This window comes from Bombina bombina, chromosome 7 (assembly GCF_027579735.1).
Source record: "Bombina bombina isolate aBomBom1 chromosome 7, aBomBom1.pri, whole genome shotgun sequence".
NCBI lineage: Eukaryota > Metazoa > Chordata > Amphibia > Anura > Bombinatoridae > Bombina > Bombina bombina.
The window spans coordinates 585,786,388-585,812,887 of record NC_069505.1 but is presented as its reverse complement, the minus strand read 5'-3'; the positions used below and the strand labels follow the sequence as shown (position 1 = coordinate 585,812,887).

The window sequence follows — 26,500 nt, the reverse complement described above, 5'->3', positions numbered from 1 at the left end:
CCGAGCAATCACGTGTGGCAGGAAAGGGAACGGTGGAAACACATAAGCTAGGCTGAACGACCAAGGCACTGCCAGGGCATCTATCAGTTCATCCTGAGGATCCCTCGACCTGGATCCGTAATGCGGAAGCTTGGCATTCTGACGAGATGCCATCAGATTTAAATCCCGTCTGCCCCATTGTCAAATCAATGAGGCAAACACCTCTGGATGGAGTTCTCACTCCCCCGGATGAAAAGTCTGACGACTTAGAAAATCTGCTTCCCAGTTCTCTACTCCTGGGATGTAGATTGCCGATAGATAGCAAGAGTGGGCCTACGCCCATCGGATTATCTTTGATAATTCTATCATTGCTAAAGAGCTCCTTGTTCCCCCCCTGATTGATATACGCCACAATTGTGATATTGTCCGACTGGAATCTTATGAATTTGGCCGAAGCCAACTGAGGCCACTCCTGAAGCACATTGAATATTGCTCTCAGTTCCAGAATATTGATTGGAAGTAGAGACTCCACCTAAGTCCAAACACCCCGAGCCTTCAGGGAATTCCAGACTGCACCCCAGCCCAGAAGGCTGGCGTCCGTTGTCACTATCACCCATGAGGGTCTGCGGAAACACGTCCCCTGGGACAGATGATCCAGCGACAACCACCAAAGAAGAGTCTCTGGTCTCTTGATCCAGATTTATCTGAGGAGATAAATTCGCATAGTCCCCATTCCACTGTCCGAGCATGCACAGCTGCAGTGGTCTGAGATGAAAGCGAGCAAACGGAATGATGTCCATTGCCGCTACCATTAATCCAATGACCTCCATACACTGAGCCACTGATGGCCGAGGAATGGACTGAAGTGCTCGGCAAGTATTTAGAATCTTTGATTTTCTGACCTCCGTCAGAAATATTTTCATATCTACCGAGTCTATCAGAGTTCCCAAGAAGGGAACCCTTGTCCGTGGAACTAGTGAACTCTTTTCTATGTTCACCTTCCAACCGTGAGTTCTCAGGAAAGGCAACACTGTGTCCGTGTGAGATTTTGTCAGATAAGTTGACGCCTGAATCAAAATATCGTCCAGTGCCCCGTTGTCTGAGAACCGCTAGAAGGGACCCTATAACCTTTGTGAAGATTCTGGGTGCTGTGGCCAACCCAAAGGGAAGAGCCACAAACTGATAATGTTTGTCCAGAAAGGCAAACCTTAGGAACTGATGATGATCCTTGTGAATAGGGATATGAAGGTATGCATCCTTCAAGTCCACGATAGTCATATATTGACCCTCCGGGATCATTGGTAAGATTGTTCGTATAGTCTCCATCTTGAACGATGGGACTCTGAGAAATTTGTTTAGACACTTGAGATCTAAAATTGGTCTGAAAGTTCCCTCTTTTTTTGGGAACCACGAAAAGATTTGAGTAAAACCCCTGTCCTTGTTCCAGTTTTGGAACGGGACAAATTACTCCCATGGTATAGAGGTCTTTTACACAGCGTAAGAACGCCTCTCTTTTTATCTGGTCTACAGACAATCGTGAAGATCTCTTGGGAGAAAATCCTTGAATTCCAGTTGATACCCGTGGGTCACGATTTCCAATGCCCAGGGGTCCTGAACATCTCTTGCCCAAGCCTGAGCAAAGAAAGAATGTCTGCCCCCTACTAGATCCGGTCCCGGATCGGGGGCCGCCCCTTCATGCTGTCTTAGTAGCAGCAGCAGCGGGCTTCTTGGATTGTTTACCTTTATTCCAAGCCTGGTTGGGTCTCCAGACAAACTTGGATTGAGCAAAATTCCCTTCCTGCTTTGTGGAGGAAGAGGAAGCAGAGGGTACTCCTTTAAAATTTCGAAAGGAACGAAAATTATTTTGTTTACCCCTCATCTTAACAGACCTGTCCTGAGGTAGGGCGTGGCCTTTACCTCCAGTAATGTCAGAAATGATTTCCTTCAGTTCAGGCCCGAATAGGGTCTTACCTTTGAAAGGAATAGCTAAAAGCTTAGATTTTGATGACACATCAGCAGACCACGATTTGAGCCATAACGCTCTACGCGCTAAAATGGCAAAGCCTGCATTTTTCGCCGCTAATTTAGCAATTTGAAAAGCAGCATCTGTAATAAAAGAATTAGCTAGCTTGAGAGCCTTAATTCTATCCAAAATGTCCTCTAATGGGGTCTCAACCTTCAGAGACTCTTCTAGAGCATCAAACCAAAAAGCGGCTGCAGTAGTTACTGGAACAATGCAGGCTGTAGGTTGTAAAAGAAAACCCTGATGAATAAATAATTTCTTTAGAAGACCCTCTAACTTCTTATCCATAGGGTCTTTGAAAGCACAACTGTCCTCGATAGGTATAGTTGTATGCTTAGCCAGGGTAGATATAGCTCCCTCCACCTTAGGGACCGACTGCCAAGAGTCCCGAATGGTGTCTGATATGGGAAACATTTTCTTAAAAGTAGGAGGAGGAGAGAACGGTATACCTGGTATATCCCATTCCTTTTTTACAATTTCCGAAATTCTTTTAGGAACCGGAAAAACGTCAGTTTAAGTAGGCACCTCTAGATATTTGTCCATCTTACACAACTTCTCTGGTGGTATCATAATAGGGTCACAATCATCCAGAGTCGCTAAAACCTCCCTAAGTAACAGGCGGAGGTGTTCGAGCTTAAATTTAAAGTACATGACGTCCGAATCTGTCGGAGGCAACGTATTTCCTGATTCTGAAAGTTCTCCCTCAGACAGCAATTCCCTGACCCCCAACTCCAGAGCACTGTGAGGGAACATCGGAAATAGCCAATAAAGCATCGGAGGATTCAGTATTCACATTAATACCTGACCTACTACGTTTACCCTGTAACACTGGTCATTTAGATAATACCTCTGTAAGGGTAGTTGACATAACTGCAGCCATATCCTGCAGAGTAAAAGAATTAGACGCACTTGAAGTACTTGGCGTCGCTAGTGTGGGCGTTAAAGGTTGTGACACTTGGGGAGAATTGGATGGCATATCCTGATTCTCTTCAGACTGAGAATCATCCTTAGGCACACTTTCTTTACCTAAAATATGCTTTTTACATTGTAAGGCCCTTTCAGTACAAGAGGTACACAACGTAAGAGGGGGTTCCACAATGGCTTCTAAACACATAGAGCAATTAGTATCCTCAATGTCAGACATGTTGAACAGACTAGCAATACCACAATAGTCGTTAAACACTTTATTTATTGACTTAAACAATTTTTTGAAAAACGTGTACTGCGCCTTTAAGAGATGAAAAAAAAGCGCACAATTTCTCCAACATAGGTGTGTCCGGTCCACGGCGTCATCCTTACTTGTGGGATATTCTCTTCCCCAACAGGAAATGGCAAAGAGCCCAGCAAAGCTGGTCACATGATCCCTCCTAGGCTCCGCCTTCCCCAGTCATTCTCTTTGCCGTTGTACAGGCAACATCTCCACGGAGATGGCTTAGAGTTTTTTAGTGTTTAACTGTAGTTTTTATTATTCAATCAAGAGTTTGTTATTTTAAAATAGTGCTGGTATGTACTATTTACTCTGAAACAGAAAAGAGATGAAGATTTCTGTTTGTAAGAGGAAAATGATTTTAGCAACCGTTACTAAAATCGATGGCTGTTCCACACAGGACTGTTGAGAGGAATTAACTTCAGTTGGGGGAACAGTGAGCAGACTTTTGCTGCTTGAGGTATGACACATTCTAACAAGACGATGTAATGCTGGAAGCTGTCATTTTCCCTATGGGATCCGGTAAGCCATTTTTATTACAGACAGAAAAAAAAAAAAAGGGCTTCACAAGGGCTTTTTAAGACTGTAGACATTTTCTGGGCTAAATCGATTCATATATAAACATATTTTATACTCCATAGCCTTGAGGAATTATTTTAATCTTGGGAATTTTGTAAAATATATCGGCAGGCACTGTATTGGACACCTTATTCTCTAGGGGCTTTCCCTAATCATAGGCAGAGTCTCATTTTCGCGCCTGTATTGCACACTTGTTTTTGAGAAGCATGACATGCAGTCGCATGTGTGAGGAGCTCTGATACATAGAAAAGACTTTCTGAAGGCGTCATTTGGTATCGTATTCCCCTTTGGGCTTGGTTGGGTCTCAGCAAAGCAGATACCAGGGACTGTATAGGGGTTAAATGTAAAAACGGCTCAGGTTCCGTTATTTTAAGGGTTAAAGCTTCCAAATTTGGTGTGCAATACTTTTAAGGCTTTAAGACACTGTGGTGAAATTTTGGTGAATTTTGAACAATTCCTTCATACTTTTTCGCAATTGCAGTAATAAAGTGTGTTCAGTTTAAAATTTAAAGTGACAGTAACGGTTTTATTTTAAAACGTTTTTTGTACTTTGTTATCAAGTTTATGCCTGTTTAACATGTCTGAACTGCCAGATAGACTGTGTTCTGAATGTGGGGAAGCCAAGGTTCCTTCTCATTTAAATAGATGTGATTTATGTGACACAAAATTTAGAGAAAATGATGCCCAAGATGATTCCTCAAGTGAGGGGAGTAAGCATGGTACTGCATCATCCCCTCCTTCGTCTACACCAGTCTTGCCCACTCAGGAGGCCCCTAGTACATCTAGCGCGCCAATACTCCTTACTATGCAACAATTAACGGCTGTAATGGATAATTCTATCAAAAACATTTTAGCCAAAATGCCCACTTATCAGCGAAAGCGCGACTGCTCTGTTTTAGAAAATACTGAAGAGCATGAGGACGCTGATGATATTGTTTCTGAAGGGCCCCTACACCAGTCTGAGGGGGCCAGGGAGGTTTTGTCTGAGGGAGAAATTTCAGATTCAGGGAAAATTTCTCAACAAGCTGAACCTGATGTGATTACATTTAAATTTAAGTTGGAACATCTCCGCGCTCTGCTTAAGGAGGTGTTATCCACTCTGGATGATTGTGAGAATTTGATCATCCCAGAGAAACTATGTAAAATGGACAAGTTCCTAGAGGTCCCGGGGCCCCCCGAAGCTTTTCCTATACCCAAACGGGTGGCGGACATTGTAAATAAAGAATGGGAAAGGCCCGGTATACCTTTCGTCCCTCCCCCCATATTTAAAAAATTGTTTCCTATGGTCGACCCCAGAAAGGACTTATGGCAGACAGTCCCCAAGGTCGAGGGGGCGGTTTCTACTCTAAACAAACGCACCACTATACCCATAGAAGATAGTTGTGCTTTCAAAGATCCTATGGATAAAAAATTAGAAGGTTTGCTTAAAAAGATGTTTGTTCAGCAAGGTTACCTTCTACAACCAATTTCATGCATTGTCCCTGTCACTACAGCCGCGTGTTTCTGGTTCGATGAGCTAGAAAAGGCGATCACTAGTAATTCTCCTTCTTATGAGGAGATTATGGACAGAACCCGTGCTCTCAAATTGGCTAATTCTTTCACCCTAGACGCCACTTTGCAATTGGCTAGGTTAGCGGCGAAAAATTCTGGGTTTGCTATTGTGGCGCGCAGAGCGCTTTGGTTGAAATCTTGGTCAGCGGATGCGTCTTCCAAGAACAAATTGCTTAACATTCCTTTCAAGGGGAAAACGCTGTTTGGCCCTGACTTGAAAGAGATTATCTCTGATATCACTGGGGGTAAGGGCCACGCCCTTCCTCAGGATAGGTCTTTCAAGGCCAAAAATAAACCTAATTTTCGTCCCTTTCGTAGAAACGGACCAGCCCCAAGTGCTACGTCCTCTAAGCAAGAGGGTAATACTTCTCAAGCCAAGCCAGCCTGGAGACCAATGCAAGGCTGGAACAAGGGAAAGCAGGCCAAGAAACCTGCCACTGCTACCAAGACAGCATGAAATGTTGGCCCCCGATCCGGGACCGGATCTGGTGGGGGGCAGACTCTCTCTCTTCGCTCAGGCTTGGGCAAGAGATGTTCTGGATCCTTGGGCGCTAGAAATAGTCTCCCAAGGTTATCTTCTGGAATTCAAGGGGCTTCCCCCAAGGGGGAGGTTCCACAGGTCTCAATTGTCTTCAGACCACATAAAAAAACAGGCATTCTTACATTGTGTAGAAGACCTGTTAAAAATGGGAGTGATTCATCCTGTTCCATTAGGAGAACAAGGGATGGGGTTCTACTCCAATCTGTTCGTAGTTCCCAAAAAAGAGGGAACGTTCAGACCAATCTTAGATCTCAAGATCCTAAACAAGTTTCTCAAGGTTCCATCGTTCAAAATGGAAACCATTCAAACAATTCTTCCTTCCATTCAGGAAGGTCAATTCATGACCACGGTGGATTTAAAGGATGCGTATCTACATATTCCTATCCACAAGGAACATCATCGGTTCCTAAGGTTCGCATTCCTGGACAAGCATTACCAGTTCGTGGCACTTCCGTTCGGATTAGCCACTGCTCCAAGGATTTTCACAAAGGTACTAGGGTCCCTTCTAGCGGTGCTAAGACCAAGGGGCATTGCAGTAGTACCTTACTTGGACGACATTCTGATTCAAGCGTCGTCCCTTCCTCAAGCAAAGGCTCACACGGACATTGTCCTGGCCTTTCTCAGATCTCACGGATGGAAAGTGAACGTAGAAAAGAGTTCTCTATCTCCGTCAACAAGGGTTCCCTTCTTGGGAACAATAATAGACTCCTTAGAAATGAGGATTTTTCTGACAGAGGCCAGAAAAACAAAACTTCTAAACTCTTGTCAAATACTTCATTCCGTTCCTCTTCCTTCCATAGCGCAGTGCATGGAAGTAATAGGTTTGATGGTAGCGGCAATGGACATAGTTCCTTTTGCGCGCATTCATCTAAGACCATTACAACTGTGCATGCTCAGTCAGTGGAATGGGGACTATACCGACTTGTCTCCGACGATACAAGTAAATCAGAGGACCAGAGATTCACTCCGTTGGTGGCTGTCCCTGGACAACCTGTCACAGGGGATGAGCTTCCGCAGACCAGAGTGGGTCATTGTCACGACCGACGCCAGTCTGATGGGCTGGGGCGCGGTCTGGGGACCCCTGAAAGCTCAGGGTCTTTGGTCTCGGGAAGAATCTCTTCTACCGATAAACATTCTGGAACTGAGAGCGATACTCAATGCTCTCAAGGCTTGGCCTCAGCTAGCAAAGGCCAAGTTCATACGGTTTCAATCAGACAACATGACGACTGTTGCGTACATCAACCATCAGGGGGGAACAAGGAGTTCCCTGGCGATGGAAGAAGTGACCAAAATCATTCAATGGGTGGAGACTCACTCCTGCCACTTGTCTGCAATCCACATCCCAGGAGTGGAAAATTGGGAAGCGGATTTTCTGAGTCGTCAGACCTTACATCCGGGGGAGTGGGAACTCCATCCGGAAATCTTTGCCCAAATTACTCAACTGTGGGGCATTCCAGACATGGATCTGATGGCCTCTCGTCAGAACTTCAAGGTTCCTTGCTACGGGTCCAGATCCAGGGATCCCAAGGCGGCTCTGGTAGATGCACTAGTAGCACTTTGGACCTTCAAACTAGCTTATGTATTCCCGCCGTTTCCTCTCATCCCCAGGCTGGTAGCCAGGATCAATCAGGAGAGGGCATCGGTGATCTTGATAGCTCCTGCGTGGCCACGCAGGACTTGGTATGCAGACCTGGTGAATATGTCATCGGCTCCACCATGGAAGCTACCTTTGAGACGAGACCTTCTTGTTCAAGGTCCGTTCGAACATCCGAATCTGGTCTCACTCCAACTGACTGCTTGGAGATTGAACGCTTGATCTTATCAAAGCGAGGGTTCTCAGATTCTGTTATTGATACTCTTGTTCAGGCCAGAAAGCCTGTAACTAGAAAAATTTACCACAAAATATGGAAAAAATATATCTGTTGGTGTGAATCTAAAGGATTCCCTTGGGACAAGGTTAAAATTCCTAAGATTCTATCCTTTCTTCAAGAAGGATTGGAGAAAGGATTATCTGCAAGTTCCTTGAAGGGACAGATTTCTGCCTTGTCTGTGTTACTTCACAAAAAGCTGGCAGCTGTGCCAGATGTTCAAGCCTTTGTTCAGGCTCTGGTTAGAATCAAGCCTGTTTACAAACCTTTGACTCCTCCTTGGAGTCTCAATTTAGTTCTTTCAGTTCTTCAGGGGGTTCCGTTTGAACCCTTACATTCCGTTGATATTAAGTTATTATCTTGGAAAGTTTTGTTTTTGGTTGCAATTTCTTCTGCTAGAAGAGTTTCAGAATTATCTGCTCTGCAGTGTTCTCCTCCTTATCTGGTGTTCCATGCAGATAAGGTGGTTTTACGTACTAAACCTGGTTTTCTTCCGAAAGTTGTTTCTAACAAAAACATTAACCAGGAGATAGTCGTGCCTTCTTTGTGTCCGAATCCAGTTTCAAAGAAGGAACGTTTGTTGCACAATTTGGATGTTGTTCGCGCTCTAAAATTCTATTTGGATGCTACAAAGGATTTTAGACAAACATCTTCCTTGTTTGTTGTTTATTCTGGTAAAAGGAGAGGTCAAAAAGCAACTTCTACCTCTCTCTCTTTTTGGATTAAAAGCATCATCAGATTGGCTTATGAGACTGCCGGACGGCAGCCTCCTGAAAGAATCACAGCTCATTCCACTAGGGCTGTGGCTTCCACATGGGCCTTCAAGAACGAGGCTTCTGTTGATCAGATATGTAAGGCAGCGACTTGGTCTTCACTGCACACTTTTACCAAATTTTACAAGTTTGATACTTTTGCTTCTTCTGAGGCTATTTTTGGGAGAAAGGTTTTGCAAGCCGTGGTGCCTTCCATTTAGGTGACCTGATTTGCTCCCTCCCTTCATCCGTGTCCTAAAGCTTTGGTATTGGTTCCCACAAGTAAGGATGACGCCGTGGACCGGACACACCTATGTTGGAGAAAACAGAATTTATGTTTACCTGATAAATTACTTTCTCCAACGGTGTGTCCGGTCCACGGCCCGCCCTGGTTTTTTAATCAGGTCTGATAATTTATTTTCTTTAACTACAGTCACCACGGTATCATATGGTTTCTCCTATGCAAATATTCCTCCTTTACGTCGGTCGAATGACTGGGGAAGGCGGAGCCTAGGAGGGATCATGTGACCAGCTTTGCTGGGCTCTTTGCCATTTCCTGTTGGGGAAGAGAATATCCCACAAGTAAGGATGACGCCGTGCACCGGACACACCGTTGGAGAAAGTAATTTATCAGGTAAACATAAATTCTGTTTTTTCCCAATCTGCCTAAAAACGTTAATTAACGCTTTAAAATTAACTACACATAATCAATAGTGCTAAAAATTATTGCACCCCAAGAGCAAGGGGAGAAATTACCCTCTAAAAGATATTTATAGACAAAAATATGTTTAATTTGAAAAAATAACCCCTGCACCTCGCCACAGCTCTTCTGTGGCGCCTACCTGCCCCCAGGGTACTGCAAAATGACTCGACAACGATCCGGATAACAGAACACCAGTTTAGGCCCAACCGGAGCTAATGCCTGCTGCCTTCTCAGCCAGAGTAAAGTGTGCGTCTGAGCGCGCGAAAATAGGCCCCGCCCATCATGGACGACGATCGCATAAGACTGTACAACCGCATGGGAAGCGGTTTAGTAATAAAGCCATGTGGATTTTGTTTACCCCTAAGCACAACACAAAAATACAGCCATACTGATTATTTGATCTCACAAATAAAAACCGTTAAGCTGCCTCTCCCAGTGTCCCTTTATATTGCTGCTTTTAAGCCCATTATAAATGCTTAGCCCAGTACTATGTCACAAATAAACACAGGTTTTTCAGTAACACCCTTTGTTTACAGGTCTACTGCTTACCCCTTCCCTTGCAGGGAAAAAATGTCAGCCAGTTCTGATATAGCAAGTCTCCTCAAATATAAAGGACTGAACATACCTCAATGCTGCTTGTAGCATGACACCGTTCTCCACACTGAAGATTTCTCTTGCATTACCTTCAGAAGCTCTGTGGGAACCAACATGGATCTTAGTTACATCTGCTAAGATCATCAACCTCAGGGCAGAAATCTTCTTCCATATCTCCCTGAGGAAAATAGTACTCACCGGTACCATTTAAAATAAAAAAACCTTTTTAAAATAAAAAAAAGAAACTAAAACTAACACCTCAATTTACCTCTTCCTAGTACTAACACAGGCAAAGAGAATGACTGGGGGTGGAGGGAAGGGAGGAGCTATATATACAGCTCTGCTGTGGTGCTCTTTGCCACTTCCTGTTAGCAGGAGGTTAATATCCCACAAGTAAGGATGAAATCCGTGGACTCGTCATATCTTTGTAAAAGAAATAGCTGTTATTTGAATCCAGGGAAATCAGATCTCTTTATTGTATCACTTTCTGTACACACATATCCGTATTTATATAACTCTTGTCTAAAACCTCAGCCCAATACTTGAAAATGATTTTATTACTTATCTCTCCTACCTCCCCGCTGGCAGTGTAATTTCTTCTGCTGGCTATGTTTACACATCTTTTCTTTAGCTTATACTAAAGTATAGAAACTTTCAGTATCGGCAGGGATACCACAGGCAAAATCAGCTATTTCAAATGCCAAAATAAAGTAAAAAGATATATTTGTAAACTGCTTAATACACTCCAACAGGTAAAATAGATCATTATGAACAAAATTAAAGGGTAGAAAAATGTAAGGTACACTGTCCCTTTAGCTCTGAAAATTGTGGGTTTCTAATTTGAAGAATAGGAAGTGCAGACTCCAGATTCACAAGCCTAAAACTGTTATATATTTTTTCTTTCATAATTCAGAAAGAGCAGCAACTTTCTAATTCACTCCTATTATCATTGTTTCTTTGTTCTTTTGGTATCTTTATTTGAAAAAGCAGGAATGTAAGCTTAAGAGCCGGCACATTTTTGGTTCAGCACCTGGGTAGTTCTTGCTGATTGGTGGGTAGCAACCAATCGGCAGGTGCTGAACCAAAAATGGGCCGACTCCTAAGCTTACATGTCTGCTTTTTTTAAATAAAGATACTAAGAGAACGAAGAAAAATTGATAATAAGCGTTAATTAGAAAGTTGCTTAAAATTGCATCCTCTATCTGAATCATGAAATTAAAAAATGTGGCTTTAGTATCCCTTTAAGCTGTCTGTTCCAGTAACAAGTCAAGATTGGGGCTTAAAACCAATTGCAGCCAAAAGTTAATGCAATCGGAAAATGTTCACACTTGATTGGCAAGTTATTTTATTTTGAGATTCCAGAACAACTTTGCTTTGTAATTACAAGTTGTGTATGTTCCTTAACCTTATAATCGTGTTTTTATAACCAGACACTTCCCAGCGTCCCGCCTCACCCCAGCAGAGCGAAGACTACGACGTCAGTGCATCACGCTCTATTAAAGAGGAGCCGGCAGAGAGTTATGATGAGTATTCTCAAGAGTCGGAAATGGCCGGAGATAACAGCAGAGGTTAGTTAAGAATCTGTATTGTTTTATAATCGCTTCAGATAAAAATGCCAGTTAAAAATATCTCTACAACAAAGAATAACTTGAGAAAGCAAATTTGATAATAGAAGTAAATTTGAAACTTTTTTTTAAATTGTATTATTTATCTGAAACATAAAGGAAAACGTGGCTTTCATGTTCCTTTAAAGGGACGGTATACCCCAATTTTCATATAACTGCACGTAATAGTCACTACTATAAAGAATAATATGTACAGATACTGATGTATAAAACTGTTTAAAAACTTACTTAGAAGCTTCCAGTTTAGCTCTGTTTAAAAGGTTACTGGAACACCCACTGCAAGTGGTAAATAGCAGACACCTCCCCTCCCCCTTCCTCTGCATATGGAAAGACTCTTTACACAAACAGGAGCAAGCTGGAGTAGGTATACATCAGTCTACTTCTAAAACTTTGGGACTTGGTTAGGAGTCTGAAAATCAGAGCAATGTTATTTAAAAATAAGCAAAACTATACATTTAAAAAAAAACATCAACCCTGTATGGGTTATATAAATAGATAATCTACAAAACATTTATGTAAAGAAAAAAACAAGTGTATACAGGTATACCTCACTTTACAGCACTTCACTTTACAGCGCTTCGCTAATACAGCGCTTTGTGGAGCTAAAGTTCAACCTCCAGGAATTTTGAAACAGTGCTGTAATCACCGTGAGATTGCGAGAAGTGACTGGCACCATTTTGTTATGCTTAGTTCACTCTGTTTACAGCATTACAGTGCAATCTGTGTCTCAGTGCTATAGTCTGGCAAATTTTACTACAGTAATTGTCACTATTTCACAGGTACGGTATTTATCGAATACTAATTGAATACTGTGCTGTGCGAGTGTTAAACTAAACGTAGCCCTATTGTACCCCTAATATATGTCAGTTCAAACATGTTTTTAAGTCTTTAAACACACTGGTAAGTGAAAAGAAAGCTAAAACTGCCTTTTTTCACTTTAAAGGGCCATTATACACTGATTTTTTCTTTGCATAAATGTTTTGTAGATGATCTATTTATAAAGCCCATAAAGTTTTTTGTTTTTTTTAAATGTATAATTTTGCTTATTTTTAAATAACATTGCTCTGATTTTCAGACTCCTAACCAAGCCCCAAAGTTTTATTTGAATACCGTCAGCTACCTTCTCCAGCTTGCTCCTGTTTGTGTAAAGGGTCTTTTCATATGTAAAAGAAGGGGGAGAGGGGGGGAGTGTCTGATTTCCCACTTGCAGTGGGCTTTCCAACTACCTTTTCAACAGAGCTAAACTGAAAGCTTCTAAGTTTTTAAACAGTTTTATACTGGATTTTTATATCAGTATCTGTGCATCTTATTCTTTATAGTAGTGTCTATTACATGCAGTTATATGAAAATGAGTGTATACTGTCCCTTTAAGGCAGTTTTCACATTACAGCGGGGCTCCGGTCCCTAAACCGCTGTATGAGCGGGGTATACCTGTAATGTCCCTTTAAGTCTCTACTGATACAATACACACCGCCAGCTCTCTGAGCTTGAATACTAGTGCATGTGGCACTCAGCATATGTGCGTATGTTGCTGAAAATACTAACTTTTATACTAGAAGCATTTTTGCTATTTTGAAGAATATCGCAAAATGCTTTTTATTTAACATTGAAATGCAATCATTTACATTTTAATTTTGACCTTTCTATCCCTTTAAAGCATTTTATTATTGCACTATTGCTTAGAACTGCACCTAACTCCTGCACATGAATTAAACACATAGTTAAAGTCAGCAATGCACTACTGGGTGCTAGCAGTCGGCAAACTTAAGCCCAGATTGTTTTTTTTTTTTACATTTATAGACGTGGCTGATGTGCTGTTCTGTTGCAAGACAACAGGACAAAGTGTTTATTGTTCCTTTTTAGAGGCCAGTGCAAAAGACCAACAACATGAGTTTCTCCAAGCTGCAAACCCCTGAACTGCTCTTGATTTGCAAAACCTTGTATACTGTGTCAAAACAGTGTTAAATTATTTTAACAAATGTTTTTTTTTTTTTTAACTTCTCAGGACAACCACAGTCTGTCTCCTCTTCTGACCCGATTGTGGAATACGACGAAAACGCTTGTTACATCAAAGTGGAGCTAGATGCAAGTTCTGACGAAGACTCGCAACAGTCTGGGATGACCGCTAGTTCTGACAGAGGTAGGTATGAGCAAGAACTGGCAGCACTTGAAACAAAGTTGAGATTGAAAGGAACATTAAAGGGAAAGAAAGGCCTAAACTGAAATCTGCATTTTAATATTAAATAGAAGTGTTTTTGATACAAATATCCATTAGCTTCTTGTAAAAGTTAATACTGTTTTTCAGCAGAATACGCACATATGCTATGAGGGCCGTGCACCAGCATTCAAACACTGCTGCCTCTCTGAGATGGTGCAGTGTTTGAGTCAGCAGTGGCTCATATGACACAAATTAGTTATAGTAAATTTACCCATTCTAGAAATATTAAAGGGACAAACTAGTCAAAATTAAACTTTCATGATTCAGATAGGGCATGTCATTTTTAACAACTTTCCAATTTACTTTTATAGTCAAATTTGCTAAGTTCTCTTGGTATTCTTTGTTCAAAAGCTTAACCTAGGTAGGCTCATATGCTAATTTCTAAGCCCTTGTCTCAATGTATTTGACAGTTTTTCACATCTAGACAGCGCTAGTTCATGTGTGCCATATAGATAAAATTGTGCTCACTCCCGTGGCGTTACTTAGGAATCAGCAGTAATTGGCTAGAATGCAAGTTTGTGAAAAGAACTGAAATAAAGGGGCAGTTTGCAGAGGCTTAGATACAAGGTAATCACAAAGGTAAAAAGTATATTAATATAACTGTGTTGGTTATGCAAAACTGGGGAATGGGTAATAAAGGGATTATCTATCTTTTTAAACAATACAAATTCTGGAGTATACTGTTCTTTTAACTAAAAGCCACGTACAATTTTAATATAACTTTCGTTGATCAACTATTATATTTAATGCACAAACTACAGTAAATCAATTAAATTACAAACTTTTAATCTCGCACTTCCGTCCACCCTTCAATAAAGTGCTTTTTTTTTTTTTCCTGACCTTTTCGTGAGGTAGCCAATCATAGTGCGTGCCATACGGCACTCCATAAAAACAAAAAAGATCTTGTTACAGAGCGTGCATTACTGTCTACGTAGAGAGAGCGGGCCGGACCACTCTCTCTACATCATTACACTACAGAAAGAGAACATATAAGAGGACGAAGGAAGTGAATAAATACGGTATGAATAAGTTATATTTATAAAAATGTGCATTATATGTTTTAAAAAAACAGCGATTTTAGTATAAAAGTTCTATAGAAGTAAAAAAAAATATTTGAAATTGTTTAAATTTACTATCACTTTAAGTCTTCACAGACACAGTACACACCACCGCCAGATCTCTCAGCTTAAAGGGACAGTTCACCCAAAAAATATCTCCCCTTTAAATTATTCCCAATGATCCTTTTTACCTGCTAGAGTGTATTAAATTGTTTACAAGTAGTTCCTTTACTCCTATTTCAGCATTTGAAATAGCTGATTTAGCCTGTGGTATAACCACCTATACTGACAGTTTTGATACTGGAGTCTCGGTTATTGAATAGCCTAAGTAAACACAGCCAGCAGAATAAGTTACACTCTCAGTGGGGTGCAGGATAGTTAAGTAATACAATGATCACTTTCCATTGTTCTCTCTATGTGTTGAGCTTTAGTTTTCCAGACAAATAGAAGATAAGGAAGCAAGTGTGTGTACACAAAGTGATAACATAATGAGATATAACACCTGAAGCTCAACCCATTGTAATAGGCTGTGGTTTCAAAGCACAAAACCAGCTATTTCATATACACAAATAAACCTGAAAATGAAATTTCTCAAATATTTTATAGTCTGCAGCTGGTATAACAAGTCATTGAAAATACATTAATGGAAAAACAATTTTACAGTGTACCATCCCTTTAAATACTGGTGCACAGCCCTCACAGCATATGTGCATATGCCGCTGAAATGCAGTTTTAACTTTTACTAGAAACCTTTTTGCTAATGGCAGTATATTGTCCTTTTTATCCATCAAATTTATTAAACACTTTATTGTGCTATAAAAATTTTGAAATATGTATGGGAGAAATACTTTGCAATGTACTTTGTATTTAACTATACTTGTATTTAAGTACTTTTCTTTTCATTTAACAAGGGACATTCCATTTATAACTATATTGTTAAAACTTCTGTAACTGTTAGGTTGCATGGTATAAATGAAGAGTATATGAATTATGAAGCAAACACTTTCTTACCAAAAATGTCATTCTGACGCAGAACGCTCATAATAAAATAGGCATTTTTTTCGTATTCAGATTCAATCAGTATCTGTAAGCAAAATTTAAATGTGACCTATCAGCATGCACACTCAAATACAAAAAGCTGCAGCGCTTAAAGAAAAAATAATCTAGCAATAGATTTGTATTTCTGTAAAATACATGACCCAGCTTGGAATCTCGCCTTGTGATTACAAGAGGATAATGGCTTTACGCTTTCACTAGCGCTGCTAGAAAGAGCGAAAGTTGTGCGTACCCTGTGCTCATTTTAGATGCGTGTTTGTGAGCATATATATGTATGCTCTCTGGTATTGGATCTTCATGCTTTACACAACAATGGACAGTGGGAAGGAAAGACATTTTAAATTTGTATTTTATTTTCAAAAAGTCGATCATTTAGTTCATGTATATTATAAACAAAACACCTTTTATTAATGAGCATTTTTATTTCTTTTTTGAATAGTGCTGGAATGTCACTTTTTAATTCTGAAAATTGTGGGCAGACACTAGACTTTACACATGGTCGCTGGTTGTACACTTTAGAGCCTCATTTATAGCAGAGACTTAAATCTAGGTTTCAACATGGCAGTTCCCATTGCTTTGCTTTAGGAACCAAAACTTTTAAAAAAAAATTTTTTTTTACTATTTAAATAACTTCTTTTTTTTAAAAATTGTATATTACTCTTAGGCTAATCTTTGCTAGGAATATATCATTCTATCTAGCATTTCTGTAGTGTTTAACGTATATTTCATGAACTGTTAGGTTCCTGTTCTGCACATTAAAAAAAAATGCTGTTAAATGCATAGGAAACAACATTTATTTTATTTCAGGACTCAGAGCATACAGTTTTTAAAAACATACCAATTTAATTTGTTCTCGTGGTGTTCTGTTTTGAAGAGGATACCTAGGTAGGTAGCGTGGACTGTATGGCAGCAGTTTGTGTAAGCACTGCTGCTGTCTAGTACTTACGCAAACAAATAACCTTTTTAAAATCATTCTTGTTAAACTACTGCCATATAGTTCTCATGAGCCTGCCTACCTGCGTTTCAATAAAAGGTTTTAAGAGAGTGACATCGATTTGATAATATTTGATAAAACTGGCCAATTTACTACTATCTGAATCACGAAAGAGAAAACAATTGTTTCATGTTATTACAGGTCACAGTTTTTGAGCAGAAGAACCAGGATAAACTATAGTCTTTATTATATTAAACTATATAGCATGAGATTATAGAACTATGAATTTGCTACTATATACACTGTGCCTGTCCAGGCCAGGCCAAAGTTCATACAAGGATATGCTCTAGTCACCATAGGTAAAGTTTAAATAAACCAAACAGCTGTAAGAGGTGAGTGTGACCACTGTCCTGGCAGAGTTAGGCCAGAATAGGCATTTCCAGGGGGTTAAGACTGAATATCTAGTGACTGGAAATTGACTATTCAGATTCAAGGATGGTACAGAAACCCTAGAGATGTTAATATACCAGTACTAGATAAATGACAAATATGCCATAAGGGGCTTTCCTGAGAGACCTTAGAACAAAGTGCCTTCTCATAGGTGAATTTGCAAGGGGGTGTGGTCAGCAAAAATTTGCACTCTGATTGGTTGTGTTCTTGTATGACTTAGTCTTGCTGATTGGCTATAAACCTACATACCTTACTCTTTTTATGAGGTTTTTAGATGTTTAAGTTCACAGACCTCTTTTTATTATGAAAGTGAAATATATTACGTTTGTTTTGATTGGTTGTTTAAGTTGCTTAATGCAAAAGTGAAGTCAAAACATAACAACAAAGGAATCTTGCTGGGTTTTTTTTTTGTTTTTTTTTTTAATTTAAATAGATCTTGTCCTTTGTCCCACATTCCCTAAATATGCCAAAAAGCAAATTCTATAAACTGCAAATGTGGTAAATCAAATAGTTTAGTTACAGCATTTTGAACAACCTAGGTTGCAGATTTTGCTTTTTGACGCAAGTGTTTTTTTAAAGGGACCAGATACTCAAATTATTTCTTTCATGATTCAGATAGCGCATATGATTTCTTAACATCTTTCCAGTTTGGTTTTTCTATATTTTGCTTTGTTAACCTTTCTTGAAAGCATACCTAGGTAGGCTCAGTAACGACAATGCACTACTGGGAGCTAGCTGCTTTATTGGTGGCTGCACATATGTCATTGGCTTACCTGATGTGTTCATCTCACAGTCAGCAGTGCAATGCTGCTTTGTCAACAAAGGATACCAAGAGAATGAAGCAAATTTGATCATAGAAATAAATTGCAAAATTGTTTCAGATTGCCTGCTCTATCTGAATCACAAAGGAAGAAATGGTGGGTTTCGTGTCCCATTATTAACTTTTTAAGGTTTATTGCCCTGATCTCCAGAATCTTTTGCACCTGCTATGCAGAGTATAAGCTTTATAATCTCAGGTTTGCTGACACACCCTGGAAAAAGAAGTGAATCTGGATGTTTCTGCCAGTGGAAGGTTATTTAAAATAAATAAATATAAATAACATGGAGAAAAACATAATTTATGTAAGAACTTACCTGATTCATTTCTTTCATAGTGGCAAGAATCCATGAGCTAGTGACATATGGGATATACAATCCTACCAGGAGGGGGCAAAGGTTCCCAAACTTTAAAATGCCTATAAATACACCCCTCATCTCACTCATACCTCAGTTTAACGAATAGCCAAGAAGTGAGGTGTAAAAGGAGTAAAAAAGCATACATAAAGAGGAACTGGAAAAATAATGTGCTTTATACAAAAAAAAACATAACCACAAAAAAATAGGGTGGGTCTCATGGACTCTTGCCACCATGAAATAAATGAATTTATCAGGTAAGTTCTTACATAAATTATGTTTTCTTTCATATAATTGGCAAGAGTCCATGAGCTAGTGATGTACGGGATATAAAACCCAAGATGTGGAAGTCCACGAGTCACTAGAGAGGGAGGGATAAAATAAAAACTGCTATTTCCGCTGATAAATGAAATACAAAAAAGAATTAAGTTTTCTTAAAAATTTCAAAAAAACTCAAATCCTAGGCACTAGAATCAAACTGAGACACCTGCCTGAAGAACTTTTCTACCAAAGGCTGCTTCCAAAGAAGCAAACACATCAAAATGGTAAAATTTGGTAAATGTATGCAAAGAAGACCAAGTTGCTGCTTTGCAAATTTGATCAACTGAAGCTTCATTCAACAAAGACGCAAGAAATGACGCGACTCGCATCACGACAGACGCAACTTTGCGCCAAAAAATTTCACGCCAACGACGCAATAAAAAGTAGCATTTTGCATCATCGCAATCCTAGATAGCCCACGAAAATTTTGAAAAACAGACTCAAAGTTACAACTAACTGGAACCCCAGGTAAGAAAAAATACCTAAATTCTCCCGAAAACATAATTTCCATGCTGAAACTGTTAGACTGCAAAGGGAAATACACAGACCTGACTCAAAATATATGCAATATACATTAAAAACTTTATAATATAAAGTGCCAAGCATAGCTGAGAGTGTCTTAAAAAAATATATATACTTACCAGAAGACACCCATCCACATATAGCAGACAGCCAAACCAGTACTGAAACATATCAGCAGAGGTAATGGTAGAGGAATATAATGTCGATCTGTAAAGGGAGGTGGCAGATGGAGCCCTAGAATAGATTTCCCATAGGCTAAAACATGGCATCATCAGGCAATACTCCCTTCACATCCCTCAGACAAACACTGTGCTTTGAGAGGAATTGGGCTTCAGAATGCTTAGAAGCACCTTTCACAGAAGAAATCAAGCACATCTTACTTCACCCCCTCCAAAGGTTTATTTATAGGCATTTTGAGGTTTGGGAAACTGCCCCCTCCTGGTAGGAATGTGTACGTCACTAGCTCATGGACTCTTGCCACTTACATAAAAGAGATGGCAATTCCCATTGTAACACTGCATAGCACTTAGGGTTCCACTCCAAAATAAACACGTTGTTGGGATTTTCAGATTTGAACCCATTTCAATCCAATTTAAAATGAATAATAACCCACTTTATACCATTTTTTTTATTTGTGATATTACACCCCCTATACCTTGTGTCAGAACACTTTAAAGGGACATAAAACAGTGTGAACTAACATATGTTTCTAAATATACAATGCAGCCAAAGCTTACTTGCAAAATGGTTTCTCTTTTATCCCCCATTAAACCCCTTAATTCAGGCATAGTTATGTTTGCAGCAAGCTGCCCCTGGGCATTTCCATATATGGAAGGTGCTATCCAGGCCATAGCTTCTGCAGAATGCACACGTGCACGGCATGGGGCAGAGTCACATGACACCTGACTAAAGTAGTGCACAGTATAATGCTGAAGCTTTCACAAAGCTTGTGACAACGCCATGGAAACAAACAAGCCTCTTGGCAGCAAACAATAGCAATACCTGCTGTACCCTCTTCAACCCCCTATTACTTGCATAAGTAAATATCTTCATGTGCACACCTTGATACATGATACCTCAGGGTTTGAATAGTGATAAGGGGGTGGAGCAGGCTACACTTGGTAACGCTAAAGTGTAAGTAATTTTGCAGATTTTTGGAAAATGTATTAAAATACTTATAAGTTTTGTTTTACACTTTTTATTCACATACTGTTTTATCTCAGTTCACCCTTTTATAATATGCACATAACGCAAAAGTTTTATGGCACTTTAACATCCATTCTGAGGTATAAGAAAACTGTTGTCAAGCACATGGTTTGCAGGATTTTTTTGTACTTTGGACCTCTTAAACTCATTGTTCCCAATGGTAAAGTACTTGCACTTAATTTCTAAAGCTTAAAGGGACATGAAAATCCCAAATGCATGATTCAGACAGAGCATGTGATTTTAAACAACTTTCCTGTTGACTTCTATTATTTAATTTGATTTGCTCTCTTGGTATCCTTTGTTGAAAAGCATACCTAGGTAGGCTTAGTATCAGCAATGCATTACCAGGAGCAAGCTGCTGATTGGTGGCAGTGTGTGTGTGTATGTGTGTGTATGTGTGTGTATATGTATATATATATATATATATATGCCTCATATCATTGGCTCACCGAGGGTTCAGCTAATTTCCAGTAGTGCATTGGTGCTCCTTCAAGAAAAGATACCAAGAGAATGAAGCTAAATGGATAATAGATGTAAATTTGAAAGTTGTTTAAAACTGTCTACTCTGTCTGAATCATGTAAGATAATAGTTTGGGTTTATGTCCCTTGTTCAAAAAAAGTCTTAAATATGGTTTAAAGAACCCTAGAAAACGATTAAACACCAATTAAAGGAACATAAATCTGTAAAGAAAATGCTATAAAATGTGTAAGCTTTTTCTTATTGTTCTGTTGCTTGTCTGTTTCTGTGTTTAACTATTTGTTTGACCCATTTGCAAGGGTTAAATTCTGCTCTGGAGCGCAGTGCACTGCTGGTTCAGAGCTTAACACAGCCGGTGAACCTAAAACTTATTTAATTAGAATTGGTGAAGTATGTACAATGAGCCACTTGAATACATAAGGGCTTTCTACTTATATTAAAAAACTGGCTTGATAAATGTACAATCAAGCAGGTTGTGATTAGTGAACAACTCTGTATATATATTTTTTTGGGGGGGAAAAAATAAAGCACAAAATAATTGCATAATTTAACATATATTTATTTAATGGTTTGCACAATAAACATTTTTTTTTTTTAAATATCTTAATTTTTTGCTTAATATTGCCTACAATTTTAGCCTGTCGGTTAGTAAAATCAGTCAGGTGCAATTTTGCTTTGTTCTCTTGGGATTTTTAGTTGAAAGCTAAACCTAGGAAGGCTCATATGATAATTTCTAAGCCCTTGAAGGCCGCCTCTAATCACAAACTTTATTTGCTTTTCACAACAGGGGAGAGTTAGTTCATGCGAGCCATATAGATAACGTGATCACTGCAGACAATACACTAATTGGCTAACTTGCAAGTCAGTAGATAATAAATAAAATGTCATGTGATAAGGGGGCTGTCAGAAGATGCTTAGATACAAGTTAATCACAGAGGTAAAAAGTATATTAATATAACCATGTTGGTTATGCAAAACTGGAGAATGGGTAATAAAGGGATTATCTATCTGTTTAAACAAAAATTATTGTGTTGACTGTCCCTTTAAATACCATATAGGCCCCTCCCCCTAGTGAAAAAAACGCCAAAGCAGTTGTCCTAGCAATCCTAAGGTTTACACATAATTACAAAACAAGTGAAAAAACATACCTATACAATCTAAAAATAACATTGATGCAATGTTAAATACAACGTATCCATATGTGTGAGTAGAATTTGTAGTCTTATTAATGCCTAATAAAAGTCCCATTCAGTCTACTGTTACTGGTGCGTTGTATTGTGAGCGCAACTCTATATATTCTATCTGCGCATCCCTATAGGCTGAATGGGACACGCCTTCACCCTAATATTACCTGCTATAGATAGTGCCTGCTGTCTATATTGGGGTTAGTAATGTAAATGGACTATCGGGAGTGATGGGGGTAGTCGGATAATTATTATGATCACAAAGCTAATATGTTACAAAGGTAGTAGGACAGGGATATAATACAGACACACATATGTAATGCAAATGAGAAGGGGCATGATATATAACTATCCCGGATATCTAAAACATAAATACTCTGTATATGTGTGTCATACCCCGTCACTGGACAGCGGTGAGACAGCCTCCTTAAATTGTAGGATTTTACAAGTAAGTACAAAAAAATATAAATACATATATAAAGTGACAGAAGGGAGCAACCCCTAAAATTGAACATTTGCGTACAAAATCGGGCATGCGAGTCCTAACATCAGTACTGTATAAAGTGTATATGTTCTAAGAGATACTATACAGATATTAAGTAAATAGGTGAAAACAAGTATATTACCACTTATATCACACTTTAAAGGAAGCAATACCAGTCAACCCTCATATTCAAACCATTAGGGTGGATTGTCCCTAGTTTATAAATCCATTGGGCTTCTTTATGGAGTAATAATTAATCCGTGTCGCCCCCCCCCCCCTCCTCCTCAGTGGGGGAGCGTGGTTAATAAGGATAAAGCGTAAGTCCTTCACTGAATTTCCCTTCTCCAAAAAGTGCCTGGCAACTGGTTGATTGCTCTTTTTCTTATCCAGTGCAGTCCGATGGTTAGCCATACGTTTTTTTATGTCGTCAGACTTTTTTCCTATGTAAAATAGGCCACAAATACAGTTCAGCATGTATATAATGAATTTGGTTGTGTGTGTGCATGTACTTGTATGTGTGTGTGTGTGTGTATGTATATATGTATATATATATATATATATATATATATATAGATATAGATATAGATATATATATATATATATATATATATATATATATATAGATATATATATATAGATATATATATATAGAGAGAGATATATAGAGAGAGAGAGACCCCTTGTTCTTATTTGTTTTTTTATATATGTGTGTGTTTTAATTTAGCTGTTTTTGTTTTCAAATTGAAACACCTACAATACCTTGTGTGTTAGAAAGGCTTAGAAAACTATGGAAACATATTTGACAATAATTTTGCATAGCAGTTCTAAGCAATAAGGCTCTAAGCTTTTTTGAAAATAAAACAAAACTTTGTACAGGGTTGAGAACTGTGGGGGGGGGGTGTTTTTAAAAAAAAAAACCCATTAGTGCTTATGAGAAGATATATTTGCTGTGACATCAAGTGATTATTACAAAATCAAATTCACAAAGTATGTAGCTAAACATACTACGGACAATCTAAACGCCATTTTACTGGTGTCTTAAAATCTAACTGGCTGAGGAGTCGCGTCTGTTATTTTGTCCTAACTTTTTATTTTTTCTATCCGATTTTGCGAATGATAACCTTGATAATTCTATAAAGCATGCCTTGAGTGTGCCCAAATGTTTAAACCTAGTTGAACATAAGTTTCAAAAGTTTGATATGAAATCCCATTGTGAAGCCTAAGAAGACCTGGTCAAATAAGTATTTTCCATTTGGAATCTGTGGGACAAGACCCAAGATGGTTCACTATGTTGAGAAAATTATATTCTTGTACCGTGTATGGCCAAGCTTTTTCTCAGATAACTCATGTTGACCATCTGAAGATGCACACAGGAGAGAGGCCTTACAGCTGAGTAGACTCTGGCCATAAATTCACAAACCCCTTGCACCTCATACCTCATAGGGTGGTCTACACAGGAGAAAAAACTTTACTCGTAAATCAAGCGTTACCAAACACCCTAATTAAAGAAAAACCACATGCATGCGGAGAGTGGGGTACAACCAACGGAAATTCGGTCTTTCATTAGACACTTCTCTCAACAGAAAAGATGTTTGCAAAGGATTTTGGGAAAGGATTTATCAGTCAGGCCCTTTTGTTGACACATAATGGGACCCACTGGCAAGAATTCGTATATATGTGTTATCAATGCAATACATGTTTTATTGATGGTTCTCTATCAATAATGATAGCAAAAAAGCTAAGACAAAAAAAATGTGGTATTCAACATGATCAGCCAATGAGAGACAAGCAACCTTAATGCTTACATCATCAAAGTGGGAGAGCCTTTTTGGCCAGCTGTTAAGAACTTTATATTGGATAGTTGGTTCTACAGAGAAATAACTGGGTTACAAGATATATAAAACATTAGAGGAACTGGTTGAATATATGTTAATTTTTATTTTATTTTTTGGTTAGTTGGTTCAGAAGGTGACCTTGTTTCTAGAACTATATGCAGTGATAGTTTACGGGCAGTAACATAGCTATTATCTGTTTTGGCTACAGATTTCCAGTTTAAATTTCAGTCTCTATATTAAAAACTCACATGTAGAAATATAGCATCCAATGCATACAGTTAAAGGGATCATTAAATATCAAATTTACCCTATAATCCAATGCATTTCCCCCTGCTTTTGCTGTAATTTTACCTCATCCAAATTGTCTTTTTCCGTGCACCAGAAGGGCTGGAATGTATCTCCCCATATTATAGTATGTCAGTGTACTTGCGATTTCTTTTTTTTTTTTTTTTTTTTACACAGTAGTGCAGAACAGTGTCCTGGACATTTTGCACACACATTCAGAAGGTTCAAAGGGTGTATTACTGAGCTGCTGTGCAATTGCAAAACCCTGCAAATGTTGCTAACAAAGGGAAGGTTTAAAATCCTTCTAAACAATTGTTTTGTATGTAGCTATGCACATTTAAACTTTTGTAATTGTGATAAAAAAATATTAATTTACACGTTTAAAAAAAAATGTCAATATGCATAGGATTTTTATTTTGCTGCCTTCTGTACCTTTTGTTTAAAAATGTTGCTTGTCCTATGTTTCCTAGAGGTGCCAAAAAGGCAAATTCTTTTGTTTACTACAGATTGCTTAAAGGGACATTACAATTAAGCTTTCATGACTCAGACAGAGCATGCAATTTAAAAAAATAAAATAATTAACAATGTGTTTCTGTTATCAGTTGTTATATGCACACTTTCTGTGGCATCAGATCCTACTGAGCATGTGCAAGATTTAACTGTATACATATGAGGCTGTGATTTGCTGATGATTGTCACATGACATGGGACAGGGAAATGGAAGGACATTTTTAAATTTGTCAAAAAAATCCTACTGCTCATTTGAAATTCAGTGTTATTGCATTGTATTTCTATTATGAATTTGTTAATTATGCAGTTCTATGGTATTTAATGGTCTTTTAAACTAACTACATACTAGATTTTGCTTAAAACAGCACATTAATTTACACCTGGCCCTAACTGGACACAATTAAGGGAGATAAGATGAACGTTTTTAAAGCAATTGGGCAAATCATTATTAAAGCTTTAAAAAACATTTTGTATGTTTTTGCTTTTAAGTACATAATTACTGGTAAAAATTGTGTATATTTAAAAAAAAAAAAAAAAATCATGTTAGCAATTGACTTCTATTTAATTTGTTTTGTTCTCTTGATATCCTTTGATGAAAAGTATACCCAGGTAGGATCAGGATAACCAATGCACTACTAGCAGCTAAGCTGCTGATTGTTGGCTGAACATATATGCCTCTTTTCGTTGGTTCAACCAATGTGTTCAGCAAGCTCGCAGTAGTATATTGCTGCTCCTTCAACAAAGGATACTAAGAAAGTAAACTGGAAAGTTGTTTAAAATTGTGTGTTCTACCTGGATCATGAAAGAGAATACTTTTGGGTTTCATGTGTCTTAAAATACAAGTTAAAATGTAGGATTACACTGCTAATATAAACAAACAAAAATACTAAAACTTAATATAATACAAAGGGACAGTAAATGCAATATATACTTTCATTGTTTAATATTTTCTTGCAATTTTAACTCTTCAGATTGTTTGGGAATTTGCTAGGTTCCCTTTATTGCAAAGCATACCTAGGTAGTCTCGAAAGCAGCAATGCACTACTGGGAGCTAGCCGTGAATTGCTGACTGCGCATATACAGTATGCTTCTTGTCGACTTACCAGATGTGGTCAGCTAGCTCCCAGTAGTTCATTGCTGCTCCTTCAACAAAGGATAAGACGAGAATGAAGCATGTAGAAGTTATTTAAAATTGTATGCGCTATCTGAATCATTAAAGAAAAATCTGTGTGTGTGTGTGTGTGTATACTACCGCTATAATTTTTGCCAAAGCCTGTCTTTAAAACAACAAATTACAGTTGCCAACAAAACAAGATCTGTCCCAACTTACTCAGAAGCTGAATTCAATTAAATTAAAAAAATAA

The 26,500-nt window shown here is 38.6% G+C and overlaps 1 protein-coding gene across 5 annotated transcripts in view; it reads left to right on the top strand.

Moving 5' to 3' along the window:
• Positions 1 to 26,500, top strand: part of LOC128667145 (zinc finger protein 436) — a 135,094-nt gene that overhangs the window by 57,627 nt on the left and 50,967 nt on the right. For all 5 annotated transcript variants that reach the window (XM_053722070.1, XM_053722069.1, XM_053722071.1 and 2 more), the window contains exons 8-9: positions 11,228 to 11,365; positions 13,428 to 13,562. In XM_053722070.1, coding sequence (XP_053578045.1) covers positions 11,228 to 11,365; positions 13,428 to 13,562 — 273 coding nt within the window. The remainder of the gene's footprint in view (positions 1 to 11,227; positions 11,366 to 13,427; positions 13,563 to 26,500) is intronic.